Consider the following 14621-nt stretch of genomic DNA (forward strand, 5'->3'; position numbering starts at 1 on the left):
ATCGATCAAGAGCATCATCGACAAATTATTGATTGAACTTGTTAGCAGCTTACATGGTAATATAAACATCGAATCAGTCACTTGTCGAACATATATATTTAGGCAGTTTTAATGTTAGTCCACAAATCAATACATAAGCCCGTTATGATCTCATAAAAAAATATCAAACTATAACTTGACAATTGACAAAGATCTTTGGGCTTCACTAAACTCTCTAAAATAACAAATAACTCACAACGAATAAAGGTGGAAATTACCAAAATAGACAACAAATAAAGGTGGAAATTATCAAAAATAGACATGTTAGAACATTTTTTTTTAAAAACAATAACATTAATTTGTGTAGCTTATCAATTCAAAGTATCCCCATTTTAAACCAATTAAAACACGCCACGTCATCTAAGTCGGCTAAGAATGTTAGATTTAGCCTACGGTTTTTAACACTAAAACCCATGAAAATATAACAGGTCTCACCTTTTGATTACTCAGCGAATGAAACGTGTTCAGTACTCATAGGCTAAGCATAGATATGCAAGTTCATCTTAATAAGACATACGTTTTGAGTTTTCTATTAGAAAACTGTGGTAGGTTTTCGACAATGGTATGCAAACAACGTAATTTTTTAGCTGAGACTCATAAAGAATCACGACAAAGAAGTTACGTGTCAATAATCTCCCTAGCCACAATTTGAGTTTTTTATTTGCCGCAATTTCACAATTGTCACGAATATTTTTTTTTTAAAAGTTTTTAACAATTTTGAAAAAGTATATTTATAAACAATTTGATATTTTACATTATTTGATATTTGATATGTTGCTTTACTACAAAAGTACGTGAATAAGATTATTTTTAAATGATTTGACATGGACTAGTGGCCGGCTCGGGCCTCCGCTAGGGGCTTCGTCCGTCCGGAATAAATGGATCGCTAGGGGCTCCGTCCGTCCGGACTAGTTGTCGGCTCGGGCTACCTTAAGCCAATGGGGGCCGCGTACGGAGTACCCGGCATTACTTAGTTGGTCGTTCAAAAAAAAAGATTATTTTTAAATGATTTGACATGGAAGTTTAAACATAAAAATATATAGAAAATGCTACAATTAACATCATGATTTCAAGGTGATGCTTTATAATATAATTATGGGGTTGGATCGTTGGATGTTCGGTGTAGAAACGTTCATAGTGTAAAAGTTTTGAGCTCAAATTGTTTTTTCTGTGTATAAATAAAAACTATTTAAAAAATTGTTAAATAATTTTTATGTCACATCAGTCGAGGGATGCAAGTTCAAACTATTCTATAACTTTTGTGTGTTGACCGATCTAGGCCTCCGTGATAGATCCAGAGGTATATGGATCGGTTTGAGTCGGTTTTATTGTATGTATAATAAGTTTGATTTTAGTTGATTGAAATTCATATATGAAAATAGGTAGAATAGAATGACTACATTTATAGTGGAAATCACCCTTTTTTTAATAAAATTGGTATTTTATATTTTTCTTTCTTTTGTATATCTTTCTATATATACAATGACCACTATCTATATAAAACACATTTTTCTTCTTTCGTCTATATTTCTATATACGGCAAGAGGTCGATAAATATAAGTTGGAATCTTAAATGATTTGGTGTTTCATAAGTAGGACCTATTAAAACTATTTTTGTCGAATAGCTATGTAAAATCTCGTTTATTAAAATACAAATAACTCAAAAGATAACTTAAAAAAAATACACATTTTATATGTGCCGATAATCCACAAGGACCACAGTCTTCCTAAAAATATCCACATGGACCACAACAATCCAAATCACACACAGCCACATATTTATAATCTTATCTTTCTCTACATATCACTTGTCAGGGTACATATTATTACATATAATTAAATATTAACATGGAAATATTTAATAAATCAATTAAGACTATAAACAATGAAAAATAATTAAGGTAAGAATGTACGATCTCTAAATCTATTTTTAGTTAATATTTATGTAAAATTTTAAAAACAAAAGTTTTTTTAAACCAAATTAGTGTAACTTTTGATATTCGGGAGACTTTAAAGGTTCGTCGACATACAACTCACCTTACATGAGTTCAAGTCCTAAAATAGTGATGTTCTTACTTATTAGTGCCATATACTTGTTGGAATCGAACCGAAACCCATGAAGTTCCCACAAAATTCATGGTTTGAACTCTTATACATCACATTGCTTTAAACTTAACCCAACTAGCACTTGTCAACTGAACCACTGATCATTTACTTTAATAAACATAAGTTAAAAAAAGTAATTCTAATACACAAAAATTATAAAAATTTAATTTCTTTCCAAATCACCCTCGTTAAAAAATAAGGTATGCAAATGGTCCATGTGGTCCGTCGTATTTCACTTTTGGTCCCTAATTTTGAGAAATTTGTTGGTCCAAACTTTTTATATGCATAACACGTTTGGTCTCTGACATGGATGGAAGTTAACGTCTTTTGTTAAGCTTGTGTGAAATGATTAAAATGCCCTTAGTTTAAATAAACCATTCTTGCCGGCCACCAAACAATTGTCTGAATGGAATCATATCACATGCCAAATAACAAAAATAAATAGTGAGAGGGATGTAAATCTACCTCCATAACGTGACATGCCAAATAATACATTTATTTGATATCTTCCTTGGCTATAAATAGTCCCTTAGCAACTTCAAGCTACATTATCTAAGTGTGCATCCATTAATTTAATAAAAGGTTTGCTTTCACTTACCATAATGTCTTTCTTAGCTGCAATGAACATTGGGAGAAGAGGGATCCACTCTTTACAGACAATAAAAAATGTTCCAAAGAAGTTTTTAGAGGAGGGCCAAAATCGAGTCATTGAGGCATCGCTCACGCTTGTTCGCGAGCAGGCAAAACTTAAGGTTTAATTATGTCTACCGTGCTAAGCTGACCTTTAAGTGTTTTTTTAAGATGTTATATAACATGTATCATTTTTTTTAAAGGGGGAACTCGTGCGGGCATTAGGTGGTGCTAAAGCTACATCAGCTCTTCTTGGAGTCCCTCTTGGGCATAATTCATCATATCTGCAAGGTCCAGCATTTGCTCCACCATTCATTCGAGAGGCCATTTGGTCCGGAAGCACAAATTCTACCACAGAGGAAGGTATGATATATAGAGTTAAGATCATCTGAGAACTGACTTGATAAGTTGTAAGAATCATGAGAACTCCTATGAAACAATCAAAAATGTTTTCATGTGTATTATATCTTATTTACGTATAGGAAAATAAAAAAATTACGTATGTGTAGACTATTTACATACATGTAACGAAATTTTGAAAAATGTGTGAGTAGTGTAATTTACGATAGTTACACTTGTTATGAGCATTGTTATTAAATTATCAATCTAAGTTGTTGAATCGTGAATGCAGGTAAGATTTTGGATGACCCTAGAGTATTAGCAGATGTTGGTGACATTCCTATTCAAGAGCTTCGCGATTGTGGAATAGATGATGAACGGTTGATGAAGGTCGTTAGTGACTCCGTCAAACTAGTGATGGAAGAAGTAAGTTGATGGGTAAAGTTTAAGTACAAAGGGAGACAAAGATGAGAAGTGTGAGAAGGATTTGTGACCACACATAAAAATCCCTTAAAAATAAATAATAAAAACTCAAAATATAAATAAAAAACGCAAAAATTTAAAAAACTAAAATGTTTCTCCCGTCAAAATTGACGAAAAGACACAATGACGAAAATGACCAAAATACACAATTATTATAATTAAAAAAAGACACAATATATCGCAAAATATCAAAATACTGGACAAAATATAACACAACGTTGAGTAATATAACACAATATCAAGAAAAAAAAGAAACAATACCAAGAAAAAAAGACACAATCAATGACGAAAATAAATACAAAACACAATGATAAACAAAAAGACACAATGATCTTTTCACTCACCATTGTTTTTTTTTTTAATTTTATTACAATTTTTTTAGAACGAGAAAAGACGATGGAAACATTTTTGTGTTTATACTTTTTTCGTTTTTTTATTAAATTTCGAGTTATGATTTTTTTAGGGGTTTTTTCGTGTTGCTACAAATCATTCTTCTCATTTTTGTTCCTCTTTATAAAATAGCTTGACCCGTAAATTGATTACCTCTAAATTACAAAACATAAATGGTAGCTATAATAACTGATTATAATTTGTTTAACAGGATCCATTGAGACCTGTAGTTTTAGGGGGTGATCACTCAATATCATATCCTGTAGTAAAAGCAGTATCTGAGAAGCTTGGTGGACCTGTGGATGTACTACACCTTGATGCACATCCTGATATCTATGATAAGTTTGAAGGAAACTATTATTCACATGCATCTTCTTTTGCCCGTATTATGGAAGGTGGTTATGCTCGTCGTCTGTTGCAGGTACCCACCTTTTCATAGGCAGGTGTCCGAATATTGTTCAAACGGTCGTTCAGACCAATAACTTTAAAAGTTTGACTCTTTTGGTCAAAACAGTCGTCTCTATGTTTGTTTTTTTTATTACATGAGTGATATTATTTGTACTTCATGTGGATTGAATTATATGATGGAGTATATTAATTATTATTCAGGTTGGCCTTCGATCAATAAACCTTGAAGGACGTGAACAAGGAAAAAGATTCGGAGTTGAGCAATATGAAATGCGCACGTTTTCTAAAGATCGACATTTTCTGGAAAATTTGGTCATTTTCTCTCCATATACTATGTGTGCCCAAAGAGATATATGGTTGTAAAGGAGCCTAGTCCAAGCCAGGGGTTGGCTTCGCTCGATAACGACTCGTTGGCTCGTTTAAATATATAAAATATTGAAAAAAAACGAAATTGATACAATTTAATCTGCCTCTAGATCTTAAAAAGAATTGAAAAACGAAAATAATACATATAATGTTATGAATTTTCTACTATATAATCCTTCAAGTTGGCTCGAGCTATATATGAGCAGAGCCCGAGCTCGACTTTTCAACTTGTTAAAATAAACAAACTGAGCCGAGCCGCATAGCTTAAGTTTGGGCGCCAGTTTGAGCCAAAACTGGCTTGACTTGGCTTGTCTACGGATCTATCTTTCAAAAGTTCCAAAAACATTCTGGCATTGTCAAACGAAAGATTTAAGGTTAAGAGCCGCCAAACATTGTTTTTTAGTCAAAATTTATAATTTTTAAAGGAAAAAAAGTGTTTGCGGGTCAACCCAACCTAAGTGTTTGTTCAACCATGACACAATATCATTTTATTTTTTACAATTAATAATCACCTAACTCATATTTGTTTATCTTTATTGATCCAGAAACTTGGAGAGGGTGTTAAAGGAGTGTATATATCAATAGATGTTGACTGTCTTGACCCTGGATTTGCTCCTGGTGTTTCTCATCACGAGTCGGGTGGTCTCTCATTTAGAGACGTTCTCAACATTATTCAAAACCTTCAAGGTGATTTGGTTGCCGCTGATGTGGTCGAGTACAATCCACAACGCGATACGGCTGATTTTATGACCGCTATGGTTGCTGCTAAGTTGGTTAGAGAGTTAGTTGCAAGAATATCAAAGTAAAAAAAGTTGATGCAAAGTTGGAAGGTGTGTTGATTGCTAAAATATCAAAATAAAAATGTTCCGAATATGTGGAACTAGTTTAGTTTTCCTGTTTGGTGTGTTGCAACATCTGATAAGCTAGTTTTGTTAGTTTGTCATGAATGTGATTCACCACATCACTTGTAGTCATGATGTTGTTTAATAAACGTGTGTGTAGTTTGGATCGGGTAATTATGTTGGCTTTGTTTCGTTATTTAAGTGTATCTTAGGTTAATTAGGCTTGTTTGACTAATTTAGTTAAGCGGTGCAGCTTGTTGTCCGTTTGCCTTCTGTTTCAATGTAATCACTACTTTTTGGTTATTAATTAGTATTTATTTATATTAATATGGTTAGTTGTTACGAATGATTTGATTGTGATTGTGTCTTATCATCTCTATTCTCTAACAAGGTCAAATGGCTCTTGCAAAAAAAATGGATTGGATAATAAGAAAATGAATCAAATAATCACTTTATAAGTTGGCAGGGTCAAACTATTGGTTTGGATTTCAAATTTTGAATAATATTAGGTTTTGTGTTTTTAAAATACTTTGATCTGAATGTATGAACCCATAAAAATATATATGAGAATTATGATAGACTTGAACAAAATTTATATGGCTTCACTACTATTCTTGAATCACTCTATATTATAATCGTGTTTTATTTAAAACATTTATATATTTAAAAGGTTACATGTTGGATGGAAGATATTACTAGTTGACATGACCCGGTACCCAAATTATTAGTGCTTTTTGGCATGTTACCAAAATATATTGCATACGTTTTGCCACATCTAGCTATCTTTGAGTCCCCTTGTACAAATATTATGTGAAAATAGTATGGATGTGTCATATGTCTAAAAATTGTTAATACAAATGATTGTATGTATATAATTAATAGAGGGTGGTGCTTGAATGGAACTGAAAGGAGGAAATGGGTGAAAAGATCTCACACCTAAATTTTAGATTAAAAACCCTTTTGAACATAAAAGTGAGCTTGTTGGTTCATTTTAGACACCCAAAAATGTAGGCTTAGACAAATAAAAGAAGTTACTATTACAACTAGTTCACTTGCCAGTCAGACCGAGATGAGGATTCTTTACATACTTTGTTCCATTTTATAAGACATGATATTATTTAAGCAACAAACACTTACCACTTACTTGTTTTATTAAGTACAATTAGGGGTGTTCAGGAAAACCGAATAAATCCGAAATCCGAATCGAAACCGAAACCCGATTAATCCGATCTGAATTATTATTCGGATCGGATTGATCCGAATAACTAATTCGGATTCGGATATGAATTTAAAAAAAATTCGGATTATTCGGATATCCGAATAATTAACATGTCTTTTTATTAGTTTTTTTAAAGCCCAGCCCAAGCAGCCCACTAATTTACAACCCATACCTAATTTACAAAACCTCCCTCCCTTAGCCGATGTTCATTCATCTTATTCTCATTACAGCCGCTATACACCATGTCACCATCTGCCATAGCTTATCCGTCAACCACCGCCGTAGCTCATCCGCTATCCACCATCTGCCACCCACCACTACCATAGCTCCGTCAAGTCGTCAACCATCGTCAGCTATCCACCACTTGCCACTGCCGTAGCTCCATCGTAGAGATAATTATACAATAGATAATAGATTAATGATTTCATACTCATAGTTGTCATAGTTTTTCAGTTTGTATGTTTATTTATTTAGAATTTTATTTGTATATTTGTTAAACAGGTTATTCGGGTCATTTCGGATAGTTCGGGTTATCCGAATTCGATCCGAATCCGATCCGAATCAATTCGGATCTGATCGGATTTCGGATAGGCTTCTAAAATTTTCATATCCGAAAAATCCAAACCGAATAACCCGAATAACCCGTTATCCGATCCGATGAACACCCCTAAATACAAATACAATGTTAACATAAAAGAGTGGATGAGTGGATCATACACATTTGTTGATTTTTTGATTAATAACTTAAAAGACTTTGAAACAATTTCCACTATATTTATATTAATTATATAAGTTACTAAGAGTTGAACACATTCACAAAAACATTATTCGTTTTTATCTTCATTTTATTAGCTCACGTAGCATAATACAACCAAAATAGCATCGAGTCCAAATAAAATTAATGTGTACAATATTCGTTTTATTGATTCATATAGCATAATATAAATAGAATATTTAGTGAGTATAAATAAAGCTATTATTGGTTCATGTAACATAGTACATACAGAATAGTAACGAGTACAAATATAGTTGCAGTATACAATTTTCATTTTATTGGTTCATATACCATAATGCAAATAAAATAACATCGAGTACAAATGAAATTGCAGTGTACATTATTACACTTTTTTGATCATTGGTCCATGTATCATAGTAAAAACAGAATAACATAGTACAAATGGAGCTGCTATAATTTTTGTACATTAGTGATTTACAAGCTGCCAACCATACAATACATACAAATGGAGCTGCCAACCATATGGTGGTGGTGGTGGCTTAAGGCGGGGCGGTGCTAACAACAACGGTGTAGGTAATCGAGAGAGAGAGAGGGGCAGTGGTGGCTTAGCGAGATGGTGATGGCAATGACAATAAATGTGGTTACATGTAACATCTGGAGAGAAAAAGGACTATAGAGAGATGCAGCGAAAACACCGACCAAAGTGCTCTAAATTACAAACTAAACACTACCATATAATATGAACATAACAACATCTATGATCTATCTATAATATACACTACCAGTTAACATAAACATAGACAGTGAATAAGAGAACACCAAAGGAATCACATGTTCAAAATGTTTGATTGTATTTACTACACTTTTACGAGCCTTAAGGGTACTCATAAGTTCCAACTAATTTTGGATTTTGGTTAAAGTAATAATAAGTTTAATATGTATTGATTGGATTTAATGACAGTTTTGTTTTTGAAATTTCGAGAGTGAATTTGGGGTTTTCTCAGGTGGAAGTTCGGTTATGTGTGCTCGTTTAATAAATGAACGAACACGAACATGATTCATCATCTCTTCTTGGAGTTCCTCTTGGACATAATTCATCATTTCTCCAAGGTCCCGCATTTGCTCCACCAAGGATACGAGAGGCCATCTGGTGTGGAAGTACAAATTCTACTACAGAGGAAGGTATGAGATAATTTTTATTGTTATAGTTTAAAATATATATTGTTAGTTTGTTGTTTATATATCCAAGTACCTTTGCTATTGTCTGAATTTCTGCTTACCTACGACTCTCAGCATTGTAAACATTCTTTAGATCTTTGACTTCTACATGGCCTTTTTAATAAGTATAATGTTCATTTGTTGGACCTTTTATGCTACTAGCCAACAGTATCAGAATAGTTTATAGAGGTGGCATTTTTTGCTCGTTTTTTGTCACGGGTCAAATGAACCAAATTAAAAAAGGTTTAGTTAAAAGGAAAGGGGCCAAATGGGCATTCCAACATTTTGAATCTTTATGCAAAACATTCATTATTTTGTGCTAATATTGTTATTGTAAACAAATTTAATGCACATGACTATTTATTATTTCGGGTTAACTAAGCCTGCTTGTTTTGACTTGTATGACAAAAAAACAACCAAACGCACCCGGTATAATCCCACTCATAGCAGTGTTATTGTTCATCTTAAAAAGAGCTGGCATACTTACACCTTACAGTTTTTGTTGTGATATGCCTGTTAGTGTTTGAAACATAATTTAAAAGTTATTAATAAACTTATTGAATGGGGCATAATTCATCTGGAGGTGCCTCTTTCTTGGCTGAGATCTCGGCACGTCTAAGCACATCCCATAACACATCTCTAACCCAGTCATGACGATACTTGAATCCCGGCAATTCCTTACAGTGGAGGGCATGCTCACCGAATCTATCCAAACAAGCTTTTTTACAAATGGGGCATAATTCATCTGGAGGGAAAAGGGGAATCATAAGCCGGTATTTAAGGATGGCTCTGTATTCAACTGCCGACATCCGTTGCCCAAGACCTTCAATGGGCACAATAGTCAAAAAATCCTTGGCATGAGCTCCCTTGAGACAAGCTAAAACTGCCTTTTGTCTCGGGGTCATATCGAATCGCTCCTCCAAATCATGTACGTGTTTACCATAAAGAGCACTCGCCAAGGTTTGTTGAGGTTTCTTGGGGGCGGTCTCTTTATCGGTAAAACCGCCTATATCAAGGTTCGGGAGAGTTGTTCCAATATTACCAAGTGCAAAAGAGTAGTCAGGATCTACCCCCGTAACACCAGCGTTTCGCAGGATGTGGTCCTACAATTTCCACGACTGAGACCTGGAAGCCACAAATGCATATGCGGAGACATCCTCAGCCGAGAAAATTCCTAAGCCTCCGCAACGCATAGGGAAGGAAGCCAACCTCCACTGGAGGTCCCCAAAATGCGGTCCTCCACACACAACAATATCTTCAATTGCCCCCCGCAGGCCCGCATCAAAGATTGACACAGCCTCTTTGACATGTTCAGGTTGACAGGTCCGGAGCCCAAACACTAACTTAGCAACCCCCATGCACGAGCGTAACAAAAGGAGCTCACTTTGGGGGTCCCTCAGGTCCGGCAGGCGTTTCATAAGTTCAACCGCCCTCAAAGCTCTTTTAGTTGCCAAAGACCGAATAAACCCTGCATCCCGACTAACCGCTCCCCCCAAGAGTTTAACTCCCATCGCAGGCCTGCTAATCTCTCCAGGGAATAAACCCGACACTTTCTTCGAATCATCACATGATGGCCAAAAAACCTCTGTTTTTCGAATATTAAGCCTAAGCCCTAGAGACGCCCCCTCTTAGCGAATAATGCCCAACGCTCTAGCGACCACCTCAGCCTTACCAATAATAGTGCAATCGAAAATCAAACTTTCAGTTTGGTTTTATGTTTTTGTAAAAACTAAACTTTCAGTTCGGTTTCGAATGCAATTAAAACCGAATAAATCGAAGCGAATTTATGGATTTTCATATTTTATTTTGAATTTAAGTAATTTATAAATTTTAAAAAATAGTGCAACTATTTTAGCCTAAATGCATATTAATCAATTAATTATTAATTATTATTTTTATTTTTTAATCGTAAACCCTTTTATATATAACACAAACCGAACTACTTCTGGATAATGGGTAAGCGAGCAACAAGCTGCGCCGCTATCCCCTTTTGAATCGCAAAGCCTATTCTACTAAATATAAATCCTTGGTTCCTCGGGCTATGCGAGTCACTTTGGACCACCTTCTGCACCCGCTCCAAGAAGCGAACCGCCTCGGGAGCTAGGGATCCAAAAGTGTCGAAGGCAAATGGAATGAACACGTGCTGATTCTCCAAACACGATGTCTCATGCTTAGCAACCTTCCTAGACTCCGCTCTCAAAACCGTCTGTCCTATAATTAATTAACAAAAAATTATAGGCCAATTTCATTATTTTAGGCCAATTTTCTTTTTGACCCACTTCAAGCCCAAATGGCAAAACCAGAAAGACCAAAATCGAAAACCAGAAAAACCGATCGGGTTTCAAAACTCAACCAAAATGCCGGTTTTTGATTCGGTTTGAGCCCAAAATCGTCCCAGACCAACACATGCACACTCTTAACTATAATTAACGTTTAACTGTTTCAGCCTGTAACCGAAACTGCCCATCTTACCATCTCTAGTTCTCTACTGACTAGTTTTTGCCAAGATCACAGTAATAATTAAATTTTGCGGTTAATAATCAGATTTGTATATTTTTATTATTCAGAAACTTGGAGAGGGTGTTAAGGGAGTACATATCAATAGACGTTGACTGTCTTGACCCTGCATTTGCGCCTGGTGTTTCCCATATCGAGCCAGGTGGTCTCTCATTCAGAGACGTTCTCAACATTCTCCATAATCTTCAAGCTGATGTGGTTGGTGCTGATGTGGTCGAGTTCAACCCACAACGTGATACTGTTGATGGTATGACTGCAATGGTTGCTGCTAAATTGGTTAGAGAGTTGACTGCTAAAATTTCAAAGTAAAATGATTTCAAATTGTTTGATGTTTTGCAACATCTAATTAAATACTAGATCTATTGTAGTCAAGATGTTCAATAAACGTGTATGTAGTTTGAACCGCATTATGCGTTGGTTTATTACTTGACTAAAGTATATCTAATGAACTAATGAACTATGGCTATTAGGTATAGTGCAAACTATCGTTTAGAGTTTTATCTATTTATGCTTGTTTGACTGTTATGACAAATACCATAAAAACCAACATATTTTCTATTTTTTTCTTACAAAATTCTCTTGAACAATATTTTGCACGTTTAAGTCTAACTGCATGTTAAAATTTATACAAAATTGTGAAATTTATATTTTAAAGCAATATAGGAATGAGTTATCCAAATTGTGTTAATAAATCAATTGGGGTAAAGAAATATAAGCCATGTAAGAAAAACAATCAGAAGTACCGGTTTCAAGTTCTTTCACAAATTTATTAAATTGAAGTTGTATAGGGACTTTAATGTGAAAAGAGTTGTTAAAGAACGTTTGTGAGAGAAATAGAAAGTATGATGTTTTTTTATTTGCCCTATAATTATTTGTTTTTAAAATGGATGAGATATAGTCATATAGAAAGCTTAAATTGATGCTAGTGAGTTCATCTTTGACAATACAATTAAAATGGCTGTTGTGACAAGAAAAATAGAAGTTGATCAAAGATGAGTAATCATATAGTAATAAAACTTATATATTTCTGTCTCTCTCTCATATTGCAACAAGAACCATGCTCAATTAACTCATTTCCCTTGCTTCATCTCTTCTCTCCACAACTATCTTCTTATACTTCTTAGCACAAGATACAAAAAATACTAGATTAAGAGCAGTCAACGCGGCACACAGAAAGAAAAACCGATCCAAATGCCCATCATTCAAGTTCGCCGGGACCCACCCGGGCTTCCCATTTTTCAATGTAATCTTCATAACAACTGACAGAATAATACTGCTGGTGTAACTTCCCATAGCCGAAGAACTCATAGACAATCCAAGCCCAATACTTTTCAACTTATCTGGAACTTGGGCCGCAAAAAACTCCCATTGGGCCACATAAGTAAAGGCTTCAGCTATTCCCACCAACACATACTGTGGTGTTTGCCAAAATATACTCAAAGAGCTTGTTTCTTTTGGACCTTCACTTGCATATTTTAGCCTGTGATGTTCCACTACACCGGCTGTGACAATCGCTACTGTCGCAATGGCAAGCCCGATGCCCATTCTTTGCAGCTCGGTTGGCGGGTTGGGCTTTGTTTTGGTTATTTTGACATATAGTGGGAGGATGAGCTTGTCATAGCATATGATGAAAAGTGATGTGCTTATTATGTCGAAAACGGTCATGCTTGCTGGTGGGATGTGGAAGTTTGAGATTTTTTGGTTCATGGCTGCACCTTGCTCCACAAAAAGTGAAATCATTTGGATGAATACTACTGATGATAATATGGTGCATAACCATATTGGGAGTAGTCTTAGTACACATTTGACTTCTTCGACTTGAGTGACGGTGCATAGTCTCCACGGGTGCGGGTTCTCAGCGTCGTCAGGGGTCATGATTGATGCACGGTCAAAAAACCTGTAAGAATACAGTGTTAGATAAGTCAAAATGGGTTCGGGTCGTACTTAAGTACGGGTCATGATTGATGTACGATAAAAAAACCTGTAAAAACATGTGTTAGGTGTGAGTCAAAAGGTGGCAACATCTGATGCGACATGAAAATAATCAGGTTTTGAGTTGCTATATCTAACGCATATAATGAATGGATTGTGTTTGAGTTGACCTGTCTAATTTAACATGCCATGTTAGAGTTGACATTTTTAATTAAACGGGTTGTGTTCGAGTTGACCTGTTTAATTTAGCGTGTTGACCCGTAATTTTATTTTCACTTTAAAATCTTCATAAAAACTTAATCTTTCGGTTATGGTTACAAAAACATTATTATAAACACGTTATCTACTTTTCTTTTTAATTTGACCCGTTTGAGATCACACACAACCCAAATCGACCCATTCATAATTCAACCCGTTCGAGTTAAAGTAAAACTCACTTGAAGTCATCAGTGTGATATATCCTCCTTGTCCCACTATCATCTCTTGAATAATCTTCATACAACCCATCTCCATTAGATGGCAACTGAAGCTTAATCTTCCTAACCGAAGCCACGATAACTTGTGAAAACCTCGAGATAGGATTACCCGACGGCTTAAAATGCCGGTATCTAAAACTCCCGCTCACAACCGCCACCAATGCAATAAAACCACATAAACTAGATATCCAAAAGGCCACCACATACTCTCCCATTGTCTCAATGTAAACCAATATTGTTTCTGAGACCAACGAGCCGAGGTTTAACGCGACGTAAAAGTAACTTAAAAACGCCGTTTTTGCTTGTTTTTCTTCAGGGTCTTCTTCATCAAACTGATCAGCACCGAATGTGGCTAGTGCGGGCTCTGCACCGCCGTTTCCAAGGGCGATTAAGTAAATGGACACGTAGAATATTGCTACTTCGATCGGTGAATGTGCATCGCATAATTCGCCTATTCTACCACAACCTTTGGTTTTTAACATGAAAGTTTGAGTTGTTAGTGACAATGCAACCAAACCCTGTCAAATGATAGAAAAATTGAAGTTAGAAACTTAGTTTTTGTTGGAATACCGTATGCCCGAGACACATAATTAGGTTAATGTGGCTAGTTGTGTTTGATCCAAGTCGGGTCATACCCAATAACGAGTTAGACACACACCAACTATGTATTTGTTAAGATAAGATCTATGAGACAAATACAGAACACGATACATTCAGAAAATCGGGTTTCTGAATACCTACTTGAAAGTGTTAAATAAATTAATTGGTTAATTCATTTATTCAAATAATTATTATTGGAATGATTATTTAACTATGTGTTCTTTTATAAAATGGTTTATAAAAGATGGGGTGTTTATATATTTTATAAAGTATAAAATAAATAAAAAATAAAAAATAAATAAATATATTTTGGGGCCGGT

The 14621-nt window shown here is 35.0% G+C and overlaps 2 protein-coding genes across 4 annotated transcripts; one reads left to right on the plus strand and one right to left on the minus strand.

The window, feature by feature from the left end:
• Positions 1-2677: 2677 nt before the first annotated feature.
• LOC143632033 (arginase 1, mitochondrial-like) lies at positions 2678-11660 on the plus strand. 3 transcript variants are annotated; one of them, XM_077100631.1, is made up of 7 exons: positions 2678-2897; positions 2979-3138; positions 3407-3540; positions 4199-4408; positions 4597-4707; positions 5307-5336; positions 11372-11660. In XM_077100631.1, exons 1-7 carry the CDS (start codon positions 2748-2750, stop codon positions 11600-11602), a joined length of 1026 nt encoding a protein of 341 aa, XP_076956746.1. In that variant the 5' UTR covers positions 2678-2747; the 3' UTR covers positions 11603-11660. The 3 variants fall into 3 exon arrangements, with proteins under 3 accessions (XP_076956746.1, XP_076956743.1, XP_076956745.1); XM_077100628.1 differs by lacking the exon at positions 5307-5336 and having other exon boundaries at positions 2685-2897; positions 11344-11508; XM_077100630.1 differs by lacking the exon at positions 11372-11660 and having other exon boundaries at positions 2686-2897; positions 5307-5952.
• Positions 11661-12217: 557 nt separating this feature from the next.
• On the minus strand, positions 12218-14213 carry LOC143632032 (protein NRT1/ PTR FAMILY 7.3-like). Its single transcript, XM_077100627.1, has 2 exons — positions 13663-14213; positions 12218-13190 (listed from the first exon to the last, which is right to left on the minus strand). The coding sequence occupies exons 1-2, from the start codon at positions 14181-14183 to the stop codon at positions 12359-12361; spliced, it is 1353 nt and encodes a 450-aa protein (XP_076956742.1). The 5' UTR covers positions 14184-14213; the 3' UTR covers positions 12218-12358.
• Positions 14214-14621: the final 408 nt, after the last annotated feature.

The sequence above is a fragment of the Bidens hawaiensis genome, unplaced genomic scaffold (genome assembly GCF_021521415.1).
Source record: "Bidens hawaiensis isolate Kalapana, Puna unplaced genomic scaffold, B.hawaiensis_p1.1 tig00006359_1, whole genome shotgun sequence".
Taxonomy (NCBI): domain Eukaryota; kingdom Viridiplantae; phylum Streptophyta; class Magnoliopsida; order Asterales; family Asteraceae; genus Bidens; species Bidens hawaiensis.

Coding starts and splice junctions, on each gene's coding strand:
- LOC143632033 (XM_077100631.1), top strand. CDS start 2,748: ATGTCTTTCTTAGCTGCAATGAACATTGGGAGAAGAGGGATCCACTCT. Junction 4,409..4,596: donor ATGCTCGTCGTCTGTTGCAG/GTACCCACCTTT, acceptor ATTATTATTCAG/GTTGGCCTTCGATCAATAAA. Junction 5,337..11,371: donor AGGGTGTTAAAGGAGTGTAT/ATATCAATAGAT, acceptor TTAAGGGAGTAC/ATATCAATAGACGTTGACTG.
- LOC143632032 (XM_077100627.1), bottom strand. CDS start 14,183: ATGTTAAAAACCAAAGGTTGTGGTAGAATAGGCGAATTATGCGATGCA. Junction 13,191..13,662: donor TATCACACTGATGACTTCAA/GTGAGTTTTACT, acceptor GTATTCTTACAG/GTTTTTTGACCGTGCATCAA.